Genomic DNA, 17,244 nt, shown 5'->3' with positions numbered 1-17,244 from the left:
CCAAAAAATAAAATTCATGAGTTTCGTGCAAAAAGTTATAATTTTTTAAGGAATATTTGGTAAATAATGTTTAGTTTCAATTTTTGTTCGATTTTTGCTTTTTGGTTGCTAAAAAGCCGACTTGTAAATCAAAATGATAATATTTAACTTGATTTGCTTTTTCATTGATTTTTTAGCTTGTTTGTTTACTTTTTCTCTAATAAATTAATAACTTATCTAACTAGTTTTAAAAGCTAATAAAAAATACTCAAAAAAATTAACTAAAAAAGTCAAATTCAACAGTTAATAATCATTTGTTAAACACCCCGATCCCTAAGTTATGTTCATATATGATCAGTGCGTAAAGTTAATGGAAAAGTTAGGAGAATGATCAAAAGAAATGAAACAAAATCAACATCAATTCTCTATGATAATTTATTGAAAATTATTTTTTAGCACCATATATATTGTGATAATATTAAGTACTCCCGTCGTTCCTATTTGTTCTTCCTATTTGGGTATTTCACAAAGATTAAGAAAAAGAGAATCTTTGGTGGTAGTGGGTATTATTTTAATTATATAATAGTGGGAAATAATGATTGTATTGGAAGTATGAGGTTGTAGTGGGTATTATTTTTATTAAATAGTAGTATGAAATAATGATTGTATTGGAAGTATGAGAGAGAAAATAATTATAAATAAAAGAAAATGGGTACATTAAAAGAAAAGGGGGATTTTAAGGGGTATAAGTGAGATAAAAACTTTCTAAAAATAGAAAGTATTCTAAAGTGGAAGAACTTTTGAAACTACCCGTTATAGTAATGTGGAAGATCAAAAAAGAACGGAGGGAGTAATTTTTAAAATTAAGTGAAACAAAAATATCTCTTGTCTAAATTAAAATAAGTAAATTCTTGTCTAAATTAAAATAAATAACTTTTTTTTTAAAATAAAATCTTAATTTGATTTTCAATTAACTATCTTATTTTCTGTGGGAATCTTATAATAAAAAGAACAATTCCAATTTTAAAGAGTTTTCTAGTTAAATTTATTATATTTCTATTTATTTAGTCATGAATTTTTAGTTGATTAATTTATTTGAATGTAGAATCATATATGTTGTACTTGAGCATATGCTCCGTTAATTAAGATTTAGTTGCGTATAAGTTAAGCTTGAGTTAATTATGATTTATTTGTATAAGCTAAGTTAGCAAGTTTGAACAAATTAGCAAACATTCAAAAGCTAGTTCCAAAATTGTACTACACTATGAGAGTCAGGCTTTTTCTCGGTTGATGTATATACCACTTTTCCCAAAAAAAGATAAGGGTTTGATTTTTGATGCCCCTTTGTCCATCCCCTTCCTTATCATACCTCATACAATTCTACTAAAAAAAAAAGTACTATATTATCTGTTTGTTTGGTTGAATTTTAGCTTTATATTTATTATTTTATTATTTGGTCAAATAATAAAATAATTAGCTTGTTTTGCAAGCGACCGTCTTATATTGAGACCAATAGTTCAATCGGTCCAATTATAGTTTTTATCCAATACGGGATAAATAATTGATCTATTAAAGGTTATAATTGATGCTTTAAGGTCATAATTGATTTCTTTTATAAGTTATAATCGATCATTTAATCAATCATCTTTTATATAATTAATTACTTTAAGGTCTGAATTGATCACTTTAACATTAAAATTGAAGACTTTATAAAAATTAATCTATTAAAGGTTATAAACTTGTCAGTAGAAATTGATGACTTCGATGTCTAAATTGATCACTTTTAGATCAAAATTGAATTTTTTTTATCGATTTCTTTTAAAAGTAATAATTGATCAATTTACATATAATTGATTACTTTAATGTCTGAATTGATCGCTTTAATGCCGAAAGTGAAGACTTTAAAAGAATTGATCCAGTTACATTTACAAACTTGTAAGTAGAAATAGATCACTTTAATGTCAAAATTGATAACTTTTAGGTCAAAATTGAAAATTTTTTATTTTAATTGATTTATTTAAGGTTTACTTTAAGTTAAGTTGATCATTTTAATGTCAGAGTTGATACTTTTAACGTTAAAATTAAATTTTAAATTTTTTATTTTAAAATTTTGAGCTATTTTTTATTTTCAACTTTTGTTTTTTTAGTTTTTTGGCCGCTCATAAACAATTTCAATATGAGATCGTCGCTCACAAGTTGAATAAGATAGATAATCTCCGAGGGAGAAAAAATTTAGCAAAAAATTTTATGAGGGTGTTTTTGAGCGCATTCATTTTGCCCTTTTTTTTAGGGGTACGCGCATATGTGTATAGTTTGTCAGTCATGTATAGAATATAGGGTGATCCTTACTATTTTTATATCAAAACTTTCTATGACTAGTTCTATATTTGCATACTCGAGAATAATCGAATCGTTTATATTTATAATTATACATAATTTAAAATTATAAAAATTTATGAAAATATGCAACGAGACGAATAAAATAAGATCTCACGTGATTGTATTTTTTCTCGTATAATAACCGAAATATGTAAATGATGAATAGTGTAAAAATTGGTTTTAGTCCAAGTAAAAACGGAGGAAATATCATTTAATAAAAAATTTATAAATTAGTAAACTTAACAAATGTTTCCAAATTCCAATTGCATTACGTCATCAATAAATTAACATGCACTAATAATTTATTCTAAAAAATTTAATTTCTTAATTTGTATAGATATGTAAAAATAAATTATTTAAGTTGATCGCACGGACTACTAATAATAAATGAATAGCCGTTGGTTAGTGATGTTAACACTCGAAGTTAGAGTAATTGCAAAATCACCAAAATGTAATTGAATTGATTAAGAAACTAGAAAATGATTTAGGTTTTTATTAACATTGGGTATTTGGATTTACTTTAGGGAAGCAGCAAAGCGTTTAAAATGGCAAAAATTCCTAATCAATAACATTAATTTGTAAATCACCACAAAAAACAAAAAGAATAAAAATAAGATAAATAAAATTAAAAAAATAAATTAAAATAACAAACTTCTCATCATATCAAATCCTACCACATAAGAGTAATTTGTTAATTTCACTTCACAAATAATTATTATTTACTAGGACATTCTCTTTAACAGGGTATGATTTATACTTTGGTTAATTATAGGGTGCGGTCTTGGTTTGGCAGGAGTGAAAGGACTTAAATACCTTGTACTATTTTTTATTTTTAAAGGTATGATTGGATAAAGGAGAAATGACTGGTCCTAGGTTTTTAGGGATTGGGGTCGAGAGATTATATATAGCCCTAAACTATCTATCTATTCTCTATTATTCTCTTCTATTTATTGATTTAGAGACATTTTCTTATTGGGTCAATTCATTGATTATGTCTCATTTCTATTTTTGTCATTTTTTTTTATTCTTTTACCCTTACTACAACAATACAATAACACAGAAATATCAATGTTCTTTATGGGAAAAGAGAGTTTTTCATCCACTTTTAAGTAGTCCCCCACCCTTCCTTGATTTTGGTGCAAAACTTAAATATCCCTTTATCTATGAATAGGAGGGAGTAATATACTAAAAGAGAAACCAAGAAAATTTTCAAATGCTATAAGTCAACCTATAATTAAAAATTTTCTAGCCTAAATAATAAGGATATATAATGTCAATAAATAATAAGAATAGTGAATTAATGTAATAAAATAATAATTGTATATTTCCAAAATAAATTTTGTGTGTTTATTTGATTGAGATTTTATTTATGGAATTAATTTGACATGATTGATTGATTAATTTGAATACCATAAACATTGATAAACAATATATAGTACTCCCTCCGTTCTTTTTTGATCTTCCACATTACTACAACGGGTAGTTTCAAAAGTTCTTCCACTTTAAAATACTTTCTATTTTTAGAAAGTTTTTATCCCACTTTTACCCCTTAAAACCCCCCTTTTCTTTTAATATACCCCTTTTCTTTTATTTATAATTATTTTTTCTCTCATACTTCCAATACAATCATTACTTTACACTACTATTTAATTAAAATAATACCCACTACAACCTCATACTTTCAATACAATCATTACTTCACACTACTATTTAATTAAAATAATACCCATTACAACCCAAAGATTCTATCTTCCTTAATATGTGTGAAAAATCCAAAATGGAAGATCAAAAAAGAACGGAGGGAGTATATCACTTTTTATATGATAATTACATCTTTGAAAAACTGAACATATTAGTATTGATAAGGTTACAAAATGAATTATCAAAGAAAATATGTTACATGTGATTGATACTACACCTTATTTTGATAATCAATATATAATATCAAAGGCTTACAAAAGGATATCAAACAAAATAATTTATTAATTTTCTTTCGTTCAAATAGAATCGAGATGTAAAAAATTATATTTACAAAGATTTGACATATATAATACGAGAAGTCAATTTAATCGTAAATAAAGAGTATTTAAGTCAGTAATATGGAGTAATTTTTTTGGTAAGAAATACTAATAACATGTTTGGAAACGATAATTTTATTTGAAAATTTAGAATTGGTTCACATTTATTGTTTGGCAAATTAAAAATCTTTAAATTTGGATTTGGATTAAATTCCACCATTATTTTTAAAATAGTTAAAATTGAGAATTTGAAAACGACCACTCAAACCTTGTTATTCTCAAATTTTTCATTTATAATTTCATAATTGAAATCTATAATTTAAAATGAAATACTTCTTCTCAAACACTAATAGAATTTTAAAATTCTTTGGACATATTTTATTCATATAGCCTATTCGTTTTACGTTATTCTTATTTCAATTAAGTGAAGGTCATTCCAATTTTAGCTTTACGCTGATAATTGTCATACTTATTAGTTCACATTACATTCTTTTTTAGTTCATTTAAATTCTTATTTTAGTGTATAAACTTATTACTTATTTTTAATACTAAGAAATTTAGGCGACTTCCGCAATAATAAGCTTAATTCATTTTAATAGAATTTTAAAGACCAAAAACTGAAAATAGTTGGTTATAATCTTCTTATAAAAACCCAACGTAATTAATATTTGAATTCTTAGTTGGTGATAATAAAATTCTTTAGATTAACTAGGGATGTAAAAAATAAATCTTTTATTTAACATAATATAAAACACATATTCAGAAAAATTCAAATTAAATGTTACATTTAGTTCCTCAGATGTAATTTTCTCTATATTTGTGTTTTATTACTAGCTAAAAAATAACTTATTGAATTTTAAAACTTTATTTTTATATTATTTTAGAATATCCAGGCACGGGTTTTCAAGCTAGTTGTAAATGTATAAAAAATTCGAACCTTAACACTACTTAAAAACTAAAATTTTTTGGGGGCCTTGGATGTAGGCATGGCTTGCACTTGCTTACGTTCGGCTCTGGTTAGATATCAAAAAAATAAAAAATTAAATTGGTTAGGAATTAAAAATTAATATAAGTAAATACATTCATTCGGGTTTGATAAATTTGGGCTTGTACGCAAGATCCACACAAGAGGAGAGTTAAACTGCACATTGATACAATAATGTTCAATACTAAATCCAATTGGTATTAGGAGGAGTAGCCCATCAAGTATATTTATCAGTCAAACTCTCTCTAATTCTTCGATGTAGGATTATATGTGAGTTATTTTCCAACAGGGTCATCAGGTCAATTTCGAATCAAGTGTTTTAGCTCGGTTCAAAATCGGGTCTTGTGTCCACATTGATTTTTACATAATTTTAAATTAATTTTGTAGTCAGGTCATGTCGAGTTCGCATACAAGGTCAGATAAATATTGGATCTTTGGGTCTGTTTGAAACACCTCTAAATATTAATAATATATAACAAAAATTTGTAGAGACCTAATTAAAAAATAGGTTGCAAGAATAGATTGCTAATTGATCACATTCCTCTTACCCTCTTTTCGGAGGGGGTATGTTATGAATTATTCGTTATATTCCCTGACTCGCACCTTGTTTTCAAGCGGGACATTAGATTATTGATGATGATGATAGATGTGAAATCATAGACTACTAGCTTGCTTCTGTTAGACATTTAGTGTAAGACTACAAACAGTAGTGGGACAAGTTTTATTAAAATGCATGGTCTAAAAAGGGTTTAAAAGGAAGGACAAAAGGCAAAAATAGAAAATCAAGTCAGCAGGAAAAGCCGATTCGGCTTTCTGTGGGTCAGAGCCACAGTTGAGTCGGCTTTGGCTGCTGTCCAGCTTTGTTTGCCTTATCGTCTACTTTGAACTATGGGCATTTGATTCCTTTTCTTGTTTCATCTTTATTCTGATGTTACAATGAGGTTAGTGGCTTGGAATAATGCTTATGATACCACAATTAACATACGCGTTGATGTATGGTCATTAAGTTTGATCATCAATGGTAATTAGTGTCCCTTAATTCTTGGGTATAATATGACTAGTATTAAGTTTTATGATTCGTTCATACACTTTGTTATTAAGAGGTATACCTTAAGTACTAAGGGTATATTGTGTTGCTCGTTGTGAATTTTCAAGTTCAAACCCATGTACCTTTGTGGGGGGTAATAATATCACAAAAGGAAAGTGAGTATTACACGCCTACAACAAGTATTAAGTTTTCGGGTAACGGTCTTCGTTGCACAAGTATCTTTAAGTTTTCATTAGTGTAATTGTGTAGTTTGTTTAAGCCATCAACAAAGGGAAAATAAAAATTTCTCATAATTGTAATTTGCATATCATTATTATTATATGTAATAGCTTCTAACCCTAGTGGACGTATATTAACACAATCACAAAAAAAGTAATAAATAAAAATGCTAACTTAAAAAGATAAGAACAAACAAGCAAGAACGACTGATAAGTCTATAATATATTTTCAAACTTTATCTATCAGCTTAAACTGATTGTTGTAGTAATTAAAACCTAACACTATGTGATTCTCACGAGGGCATGCATTGTGTCTTACACTATAGTCGATTTTGCTATCCTCGCCCACTAGATTATATCTATTGTGTAAAATTAGTATGTTTAATTTGTGTTCCATTTTCTTTATTATAAACAAGTGATTTTCATTTTCTTTATTTTAAACAAGTGATTTTCATTTTCTTTATTTTAAACAAGTGATTTTTAGTTAACTATCTTCTTGTATAGATCTAGCGTACAAGCCTAAATCTATCATAGAGATTATTATAAATTGATTAACAACGTTTTATTAGCTTGTCTTAAATATTATGTATATTATATTCTGAAGTCCAACTCTATTTATCTTATATACTTTATACTTCTACCATAACATACCCTAAATTCTTAAACAACATTTTATTAGCTTGTTTTAAATATTATATATATTATTTTCTGAAGTCTAACTCTATTTATCTTATATACTTCATACTTCTACAATAAGATACCCGAAATTCTTAGCCACGCCTAAAAGTATAAGTAAAATATTTTCACTTACTACCTTAAAATTTAACCAGTCAACTTTTATTCTGACTCAAATATAATCTAAAGTTCAACTAAAAGAACTTCATAATTTGAAATTGTTTACTCGTAACTCAAAGATGAACAAATTCGAAACAATTAAAAAAATAAATCAAACCCAAATATAACTTAACTCGAATATTTTGACCGATATTTTTAAGTTTTTTGTTAAATGTTCAATTTCATGTTATTAATTTTTTATCTGGACAACTATCTAATTTATATTCAATCTAGCTAAATATATAATTTTTAATGCCTTAAAAGATGTATTGCTCTATTTTTATGAGAAAAAAAAGGCTTAATCCAATACTAATTAACTTAAAAATAATCGATTAAAAGACTGAATCTAAAATATGTATGACCGATTGTGGTACATGTATTACTTGTATCTAACAAATCATCTCACATTTAACACCAAAAATTTATGCATGGAAGTGTATAAGTGGGTAGTAACACTCCAATTTAATAAGTCCATTGCATGACCTATAAATAGTAACAATTAATGTAAGTTGGTGGTATGTTAAGTTGAAATGAACATGACAAGAATCCTCAAATATGTCAATATTTTTGGCCCATTCTAAGTGTTCATTTAGGACAAGATTTCCCTATTCATGATGTGGCTTGTTTTAACACCATTCTTCTTGTGTGAGAACGATTTATATACTCCCTTTACCGTTAAATTTAACATGGGACCTTAATTATAATCTTAACTTTTTAATTTGACTTGGTTACTTGATAGGATATCAGAAGTCAACGTGACAAGAGGTTATGAGTTTGATTCTTAACCATCCCTCATTTAAAGTGAAATATTTAGTGACAAGTATGAGAAAGACTTGTGTTGTATCCACACTTCTAATTTAAAAGGCTCTCGTGTGAGCGGTGTGTTAGAGTATATAATATATCATAGGGCCTCAACTATAAACTTGAGCTTTTGGTTAAGTTGGTTGTTTGACATTTATGGATGAAGCCCCATAATATACTATGTACTCTAACGGTTCCACTTTTCTTTTTATTTCATACTATTAAATTTAGATTTGTCCATTTCATTTATTTTAAATTCACAGTTTTTCTTTAATTATTTATATATTTTTCACACTTTTTTCGTAAAATTGATTGAATTTATGGCCAAATTAGTAGGCGTAGGGAGTACAATTGAGTGTTCTCTTGTCAAACCCATTTTAAACGTTCTTTTTAATGAGTTTTGGCCCATCTAACATTATTGTGATTGATATTAGTATGACTTACAGAACGAAATGACTAAACTTTTATAGATTTAAATAATTTAATAATATTCTATGAATATTTTAGTAAATATCTGGACATGAATAATAATAAAAACACTTAATTGCATTGAAACAAATAAAGTGAGATTGCCCTATTTCAAATGCAATCTTCGTGAATGTTCGTGTTTTGATTTTGTCATTTGAAAGATGAGATAGTCAATCATCATTGTTTTCATTTTCATGCCTTTTTAGCTGAATTGATTTTAATTTGCAATCATTAGGATCAATAATACTTGTAAGTTATATTTTTTGAGGGGTTAATATCAATAACAATTTTCTGAAAATTACTAAAAGTCGTAAAAACTGAAAACTGAGATATATATTCAGTCTTTTAGAATAAATAATTTTCAGTGTGAATAATATTTTTAGGGTACTTATATAGCGTTTTGGGTACATATTGTCATTTGCTAGTAACCTTTTTAAAAATACTTTTAAAAGGCGGAACTTAAAAACACATGTACCCTTAAAAAATTTATTCATACTAAAAATTTTTTATTTACAATTTTAATTACTTTAATGATTTTCATTATATCCTCCCCAAGGTATTGGGGTCTATATAAGCAATACCAAAAGGATCCAACTAAATAATATCCTTATTTTTCCTTGTAAACTTACTACATAATACAAATTAAAGTTTGATTTTCATTATATTACTCTTTTTGTATTCTATTTTTTCAGTCTCTTAAAACAAAAGATCATTCATATTTTATTTTAAGTGCTAAGACGGCTGTTAATTATATTTGATTATAATTTTCATCATCATCCAATGAAATTTGTGGAGATTATAATTTTTATCATCATCAATCAAATTTGTGGGAGATATAACACAAAAGGATTGCACAAATTGTTTGATGAAAATAATTATTGACTGTTGGCCAATAATTAGAGAAAAAATTGAGTTAATATACAAAATGACAATAAATAGGCTATTAAAAGCAACTTTTTATATTACATTAAAATATATCTTTCAGTTAATTCAAAAGTAATTTACACAAATAACCTTTTGGCTTGTTTGACTAAAAAGCAAAAAAATGAAACAGTTAAAAAAAAGTTTTTTGTTTTTTTTTCTTCTTTTAACTATTTCCTAATAACTGCTGATTGAGTACAAGGACAATTCTCGACAAAAGTAAATACTATGTATTTTGGGACACTATTTTTGTCATAGATTGTTTCTGAATGATACAAATTTAAAAAGCTTATATACTCATACTTTGTGAATTTGTACTAATTAAATTATTTTATCTATATATAATATGTCTCATCGTAAGACCGTCTCATATAACAATTTTTGTTTTTTATAGCTACTCTCATGAAAGACCAACTCCATATAATACGATCTCAAACCGAGAAGCCCATATGCTAATAGTTTATATGAGTTGGCCTATTTAATCCATATATAAAATGCGTCTATCAATAAATCCGTCTCAATTTAGGTTTTTAATATATGCTTAAATTTGACGCTTGAAATTACTTCAATTATGGGTCATGTGCGACGTAGGGATGTTGTTGGAATGGAAAACTGAACTTTGTTGGGGACTTGAGTAGTCATGAACTAAATTGAGGTGGATACCTGTGAAAAATTTGAAACATAAGCAAAAAAAATAAAAAATAAAAAAATCCAATAATAATCAACTTTTAAAAGTATTTCCAAGCTAAAATAAGCAGTTTTTACACGAAGTTGTGATTAGGATAAGTTCGATGTTAGTAACAGCGGTAAAATAAGTTAGGAAATTAATGGTTCGCTGCTATTAACAATGGACGATTAGTTTACACTATATTTTCACTAGTCAACATTCGCTCGCAATTAATAACAGTGGCCCATTAGTTGTCTGAAAATTCCACTTTATTTTTGAACATATCCTTCATTAAATATTATGTACAATTCAATATGTACAAAAAGTCCGTAATAACTTTTCATTCCTCGTCTATCCTATCTAATTGTGCCAGCCTAGTTCGCCTCTTATGATAGTAAGAGGCTGTGGTGTGATGCTCTGATAAAGGAGGTGACTGTATTGCACAACAGGTGACTGTGATGATCTCGCATCGTCATGTGGATATGAGGATACATCTAGCTCATCCAAATGCCTCGGTAGGGATGTACTTGGCTCCTAATCGGTTTGTTGAGCAGAGGGCTCCTCGACATTAGGAATAAAGTTCTCAAACTGAGAACCCCGAAGAATAGTCTGTGCCATCTCCCTGACGGGGACCTCTTGACTTGTGCGGATCACAGAAGCCATTCCTTGTGCCTTTAACAAGTGTAAATAAATGTTTGTAATTATTGTATAATTAAAATGAATTATAAATATTTAATTTCATAAAGCAAATAGTACTCACGAATGCAGTTATCATAGGTGCAGCGGGTACGTACTGAGCTGCAGCAACAGCATGTCATGGAGCCATCCAACAACGAGTGATCGATAAGAACCAGGGTAGATAATCAGGCGTCGTAGGGACACCATTTGCCTGGTCGATCGAAATACTCTGTCGTAAGTACTCCTGCCTTTGGTCCCATAGAACGATGTGGCACGCATTGACGTCGCTCTAATTCTTCTGCACTAGACCCATTCTGTTGGATCAATGAAGATGAGCATCCGTGTTGCCTTCTGGAGGAAGGCCCTGTACCATATCATACTGGCGCAATACGCACTCAGGTAGGTGTAGCTCGACAATGTCGAAGCATATTAGTGATACAACGCTACTCCAAGTGACCATCAACATATCTGAACGCTCAGGCAATGCAGTCTATGCTGTAGCAGGGTACGGATCCCAAGAAAACTTTACAGATAACATTAATTAATTCATTAGAAGGCAAACACAAATCTCAACAAAGTGTAAGGAGAGAATTGGATACCTGATCCGCTCTGAGAAAATCTAACTGATCGCGGTAAAAGCCCACACCTTTAGACGTGTGTGTTCGTGTACGCTTGTCAAACAACCATCTTGTTCCCTATAGAACATCTTCAGCTGGCACTTGGGGAAGAGCAACAACACCACGACCAACAGGTCGTAATGGCTGGCCAACGCGTATATGTTCCAAAGCCCAAAATTGTTCACATATAAAGTAAAAAGTTAGAATAATAATCAATTATTTAACTTTAAATAATTCAACGTGCTTACCTGAAAAGTACTAGTGGTCCAGAAATCTCCTTCACGTTCTTTTTTGATGCACAGCATAGGCTTCTGTATAAGTGTGCCTAGATCCCCAACTATATGATCCAATGCGTTCCCAAGGCTGATCCAATAAGGTGATATACAACATTTGAATCTCGCCGCTGTTCATGTCGGCGAACAAAACGGCACCAATCAAGTAGAATAGGTACGCCTTAGCGTACCTCTCAATAGTGACCTCATCCGCATCAACGAGAATCTCACGAAAATTGTCAATCAGCCACGTAGCCCTCAACGCACTATCTCGACTACTTGGAGGGCGTTGTCCCAATACCCGCTCAACTATGTCTTGCCAGCTATGCAGCTGGCGACCAATTGTGGCCACGACATGTCCCTTGATTGGAAGCCGTGACAGTACATCGATGTCCAATATGGTGACCGTCGCCTCACCTAGGGGGAAATGAAAGGTATGTATCTCTTGGCGCCATCTCTCAACCAACGCCATGATCATAGGTCGATCAACACGACCACAGGCAACTTGGTGATAATCGTATAACCTAGCTCTACGAAGATATGGGATGATACCATCATCAATCTCCCATGGGGCTGAGTCGGGATGCCTACAATACAGTGTATCAGTGCCTGAAACTTGGACATCCCATAATAATGTCCTCCTATGGTCTGCCTGCAACGTGAGGATGTTAGAGTCACTAGAGCCTAGAGCTGCTAGATCTATCTCGAATAGCCTAGCTCTACGAAGATATAGGATGAAAGGTTTTGATATAGCTTCAAAGATTACAAATGGATATGCACATTATAACCAACAAAAGCAATTATAACTAACGACAACAATCAAGTGCTAGTTGCACATTACAAATGGATATGCACATTACAAATTCATGTGCATCAAGTTCTAGTTGCACAAAAGGAAACTTAATCAAATGCTTCATATCTTAATCAATAGCAACAACAAATTCAGCATAGAGGGCACAACATCAAAATCAATAATAATCAAATGCTGACTAGTGAAAATTATCCTAGATCAATTAAGAATCAATAATAATCAACAAATTCAGCACATAGGGCACAACATCAAAAAATTTGGCACAACATCAAAAATCAATAATAATCAACAAATTTAGCACAGAGGGCACAACATTAACAAATTCAGCACAACATCAACATCAAAAAAATTATTATCCTTTGCCCTATAATGTCGAAAAAAAACAAAATAAAAAGAAAAACTTAAACGTTTACGCAATTCAAGTTTATCCTAGATCAATTAGGAAGTCTCCAATTGAAAGAAGGAGATGTTTGAGAGATTTGAAGGTTTTTAATGAAGAGAATGGCGATTTTAAACTTGTGAAATTGGGGGAAAATGAACTGAGGAAGAAGGTTGTGTGAATTTAGAACGCGATTAGACTGTTGTTATTAACAGCGGACGAAATGCTGACTAGTGAAGATCAGTGTAACTAAACGCCCGTTGTTAATAACAGCGGCCCGTTAATTTCTTAACTTATTTGCCCACTATTATTAACAACGAACTTACCCTAACCACAGCTTTGTGTAGAAATTGCTTACTTTGGAAAATATTTACAAACTTTGATTATTATTGAATTTTTTAATATTTTTTTGCTTATATATTTCAAATTTTCGATACCTGTGTAAGCCTGAGAAGTTGTTGGGCTCACTAAGCTTGCATTTCAATTTAGTAAATTGAGAGATGGACTAGCTCAAAGAAAGGGAAGCCCATTGAGAATTGATATGGGCTTATATACAAAACATAATTTTAAATTTTGCTAAAGTTTATTTATATTTTATACAAATTTTTGTGAGAGACTATTTCTAATTTGGTCAACCCATTATATATTTTTTAAATATTGTAAGTAGATATTAAGAATAATGTAAGTAGACATTTAAGATATTAAAAGTTGACACTAAAAATACGACAAGTAAGCATTAAGGATAATGTAAATAGACATTAAGAATATGATAAGTAAGCATTTCATGAGCTGAACTTGAGATACGTCTCATAAAGAGACAGTCTCTTAAGAAACTAGTTGTATATTCTTAAAAGACTGTCGTTTTGAAAAACCATCTCTAATTAGGTCGACCCATAAAGGAAAATGTAGAGTAAATTACTCGGTGGGCATTAAGGATATTGTAACTAGTGCATGCTTACTCAATGGGCATTAAAGATATTGTAAGTAGACATTAAGAACACTATAAGTAGGCATTTGAAAATGTTATAAGTATGCATTTAAAGATATTATAAGTAGTCATTAAGAATGATTTAAGTAAGTCATTAAGAATAATGTAAATATGAAACAATAAAAATAGAAAAATCATAGCAATATATAATAATTTAAAAATATAAAACATAAAAAAGTAGAATTAAAAATAGAGAAATGTAAAAAACATAAAGATATGATATACATAATCTCAAAATTTCTTTAAATTTTAAGGTACACGTAATAATATACTTTTAATATAATTTAAAATAATTATAAAAAAAACGAGTAGCACCAAAATTAAGCATTTAAGCTAAGTATTACTCTAAAATCCCAAACATCTTGAATGATTATTTACATAATAATAATAATAATAATAATAATAATAATAATAATAATAATAATAATAATAATAATATCCTCAAAACTAGACCCAAACCAATTAAGAAAAAACTAGATCAAACAAACAAACACTTAAGGATTGTTCTAACAAAACCAACAATTTAAACCTCCTAATTAACTATATAAATGTTCCAAAGACATAAAAATAATAAATCAAAATAAGTCTCCCAATAATAATAATAAAATAAAATTAAACAAACAAGACATAAGCAGAAGCAGCAAATAACCCAAGGATGAGTGCAGAAAGTCGTTTGGCTCTAGGAGAAGCTGCATTACGTGCCTTAACTGGCGCCGGCGACTCGGCCAAAGATTCGGGTGGCGGCACAACCGCCGGAGTCGGATGTGGAGACATAACATCAACAACCAAACGCTGGCCATTGTGACAGTGTTGAACAATGCCACTAATAAAGTAGGACAACCCTGTTTGTTCCAATTTTATGTATGTGTTACCATCTGTGAAGGATGCACTTGCCTTGGTTGTGTCACAATGGTAGTAACCATATTTGTCCACCTTATAAACTGAGTCGTTTTGGTATACAAAATCTGCACAACCATATACAATTTGTCATTTTTATTACTTCAATTTTTTAGAAAATTTCATTGAGAGTTTTTAAAAGTCTGTATTAAATAATAGTAATGGTAATTAATGAAAAATCACTTTAGTTTTGATACTAAAATAATATCTCCACGATTTTAATGGTTATGCTTGTTCTTATTTCCTATCTAATATTCATTTCAACAGAGCCGTCTTAAAAAATTAGGAGATCATGTACAAAATTTTTATCTTGCACTTTATTTATAGTAAATATATTTATTTTATTAATAAAATTAACATATTTTTTTTATTAACTTTTTCATATACAGAAAAAAGAGGGCCCTGTATGGTCGATCACTTCGCACACCCTCAAAGACCCTATATTTCAATATGTTGTCATTTAAAAACGTGGTATTAAGTGGTAACAAAAAATTGTGAAAAAACTTTTTATATCATACTTTCAATTCAATTATAATGAGAATGGCAATAGTACATTTTATAGAAAACTTACAATAGTCAATTTTATTTTACAATCTTTTAGTACCAACAATTAAAGGGACCGTAAATTTTTTGTTTGGATGAATACAGAAAGAAAATCGCAAGGAACACTAAAATTTAAATTTAAAATTAACAAATATGTCACGCAACAACAAACACCTTTATTGTTGTTTATTTGATTTTTGATAACGAGAAATCTAATGTCTGTTCTAACCACACACTACAATAAGAAAGGAATAATTATCAACTTAAATTCATAGATTTGTTAAAAATTTGATTACTTTTTTACATAAGCAAAACAAATACTGAATACCTGAATCATACCAATTTTGTACTCATATGTGTTAAATAAGAAGAAAAATAATAATCATTAATTCAAAACTAATAAACTAATATTAAAAAATTAAAAACTTTTTTTGGGTCTTTATTGAACCAAGAGACTCTTTAACCAGATACTTCTTTCTGGTATGGATTGTCTTTCATCCCTTTTCATACCCTAATCATAGCTCCTATGAGTAGAATGCAATAGGTACGATATGATGATGAATGATGATCAAAATTAAAAATCTAAAATCAATGTCTATCATTAATTCTTCTACTTTTTCTATTACAACGTATAAATTAAAGCGTCGCAAATAAAAAGAAACAGATAAGTAATTATAATTTAGAAAAGTGAGAAAAACGTACGAAGAGAATCACCAAGATGGAACCTCTTAGAAGAAGCCCATTGATCATAAAAAGTAGTGAGGTTTGCTTGAGGAACACGCCATGAAGTTGCACCACCAACATCAAATGACTTGAAACCCTTTACAAATCCAATTTGAATCACAATTAAAGCCAATATTAAAGAAGCTTTTCCCACCTTACACATCATTTTTTAGCGCCGCAAATAATAATAAAAAATTAATTGGTGTTGTAAAAAATGAAGAAAAAGAAGGGATGCATGGAGGATATAAATATAAGTAAGGAATGTAAAACGGTTGGTATATACGAGAATTTTAGGGGCGTGGGGAAGTTTTTGATATAATAGCCCATCATTTTCTGTTTACTTTTTCTAACTTTACATTAATTGTGGAGTTTTAACTTTGACTATCTTTTTATTCTTTTACCGTTTTAAATTATTTTTTTATTTTTTTTTCTCTATGAATGGGCCATAAACTTATAAAATACCGAACTAAATAACTTTAATAACTATTATCATTACAAGAAAATTAAATCTTGTTTTGATTTGAGATTTCTTAGATAGTTTAGGGTGCAATTATCCAAGTATATACTTCTAGCTAAGATTATTGGGATCGAGATTTTATTAAAGATCGTTGACAAGGTAAAATCGAAAACATCTGATTTGATCTTTATATAGGAGTTTAATCTCAACTCCCATTAACCCATGATCCAAATAGAGATAATAATTATCTTATCGCCTTTTAATAAGAAAGGCCCACAAGAAAACCCATGGAAAATTACAAACTTAGACAAGGGGTGACATTCCTCTCGACTCGCTAGAGTCCCTGCCATTTTCCAGAATGTTTATGACCATGACTCGCGAGAGTCCTTGCCTAGTTTCCAGAATGCTTCCAACCATGAGTAGCGAGCCGTGAAGCTTCTTTTTCCGGTTTTTCCACTTTTTTTTATTTTTTTTCTTTTGGACGTATGTTTTTACCCTTTTATTCTTACTAATTTCTTCTTACTTTTGGCCCACTACTTTTATAGTTTTTTACCATGGGTT

General features: G+C 29.4%; 1 protein-coding gene across 1 annotated transcript; it reads right to left on the bottom strand.

The window, feature by feature from the left end:
- Nucleotides 1-14,598: 14,598 nt before the first annotated feature.
- On the bottom strand, nt 14,599-16,392 carry LOC130805769 (early nodulin-like protein 7). The gene is made up of 2 exons (XM_057670555.1): nt 16,206-16,392; nt 14,599-15,028 (listed from the first exon to the last, which is right to left on the bottom strand). The coding sequence occupies exons 1-2, from the start codon at nt 16,390-16,392 to the stop codon at nt 14,676-14,678; spliced, it is 540 nt and encodes a 179-aa protein (XP_057526538.1). The 3' UTR covers nt 14,599-14,675.
- Nucleotides 16,393-17,244: the final 852 nt, after the last annotated feature.

The sequence above is a fragment of the Amaranthus tricolor genome, chromosome 2, assembly GCF_026212465.1.
Source record: "Amaranthus tricolor cultivar Red isolate AtriRed21 chromosome 2, ASM2621246v1, whole genome shotgun sequence".
Taxonomy (NCBI): Eukaryota; Viridiplantae; Streptophyta; class Magnoliopsida; order Caryophyllales; family Amaranthaceae; genus Amaranthus; species Amaranthus tricolor.
The sequence above is the reverse complement of the archived record's forward strand: the minus strand, read 5'-3'. Positions and strand labels throughout refer to the sequence as shown.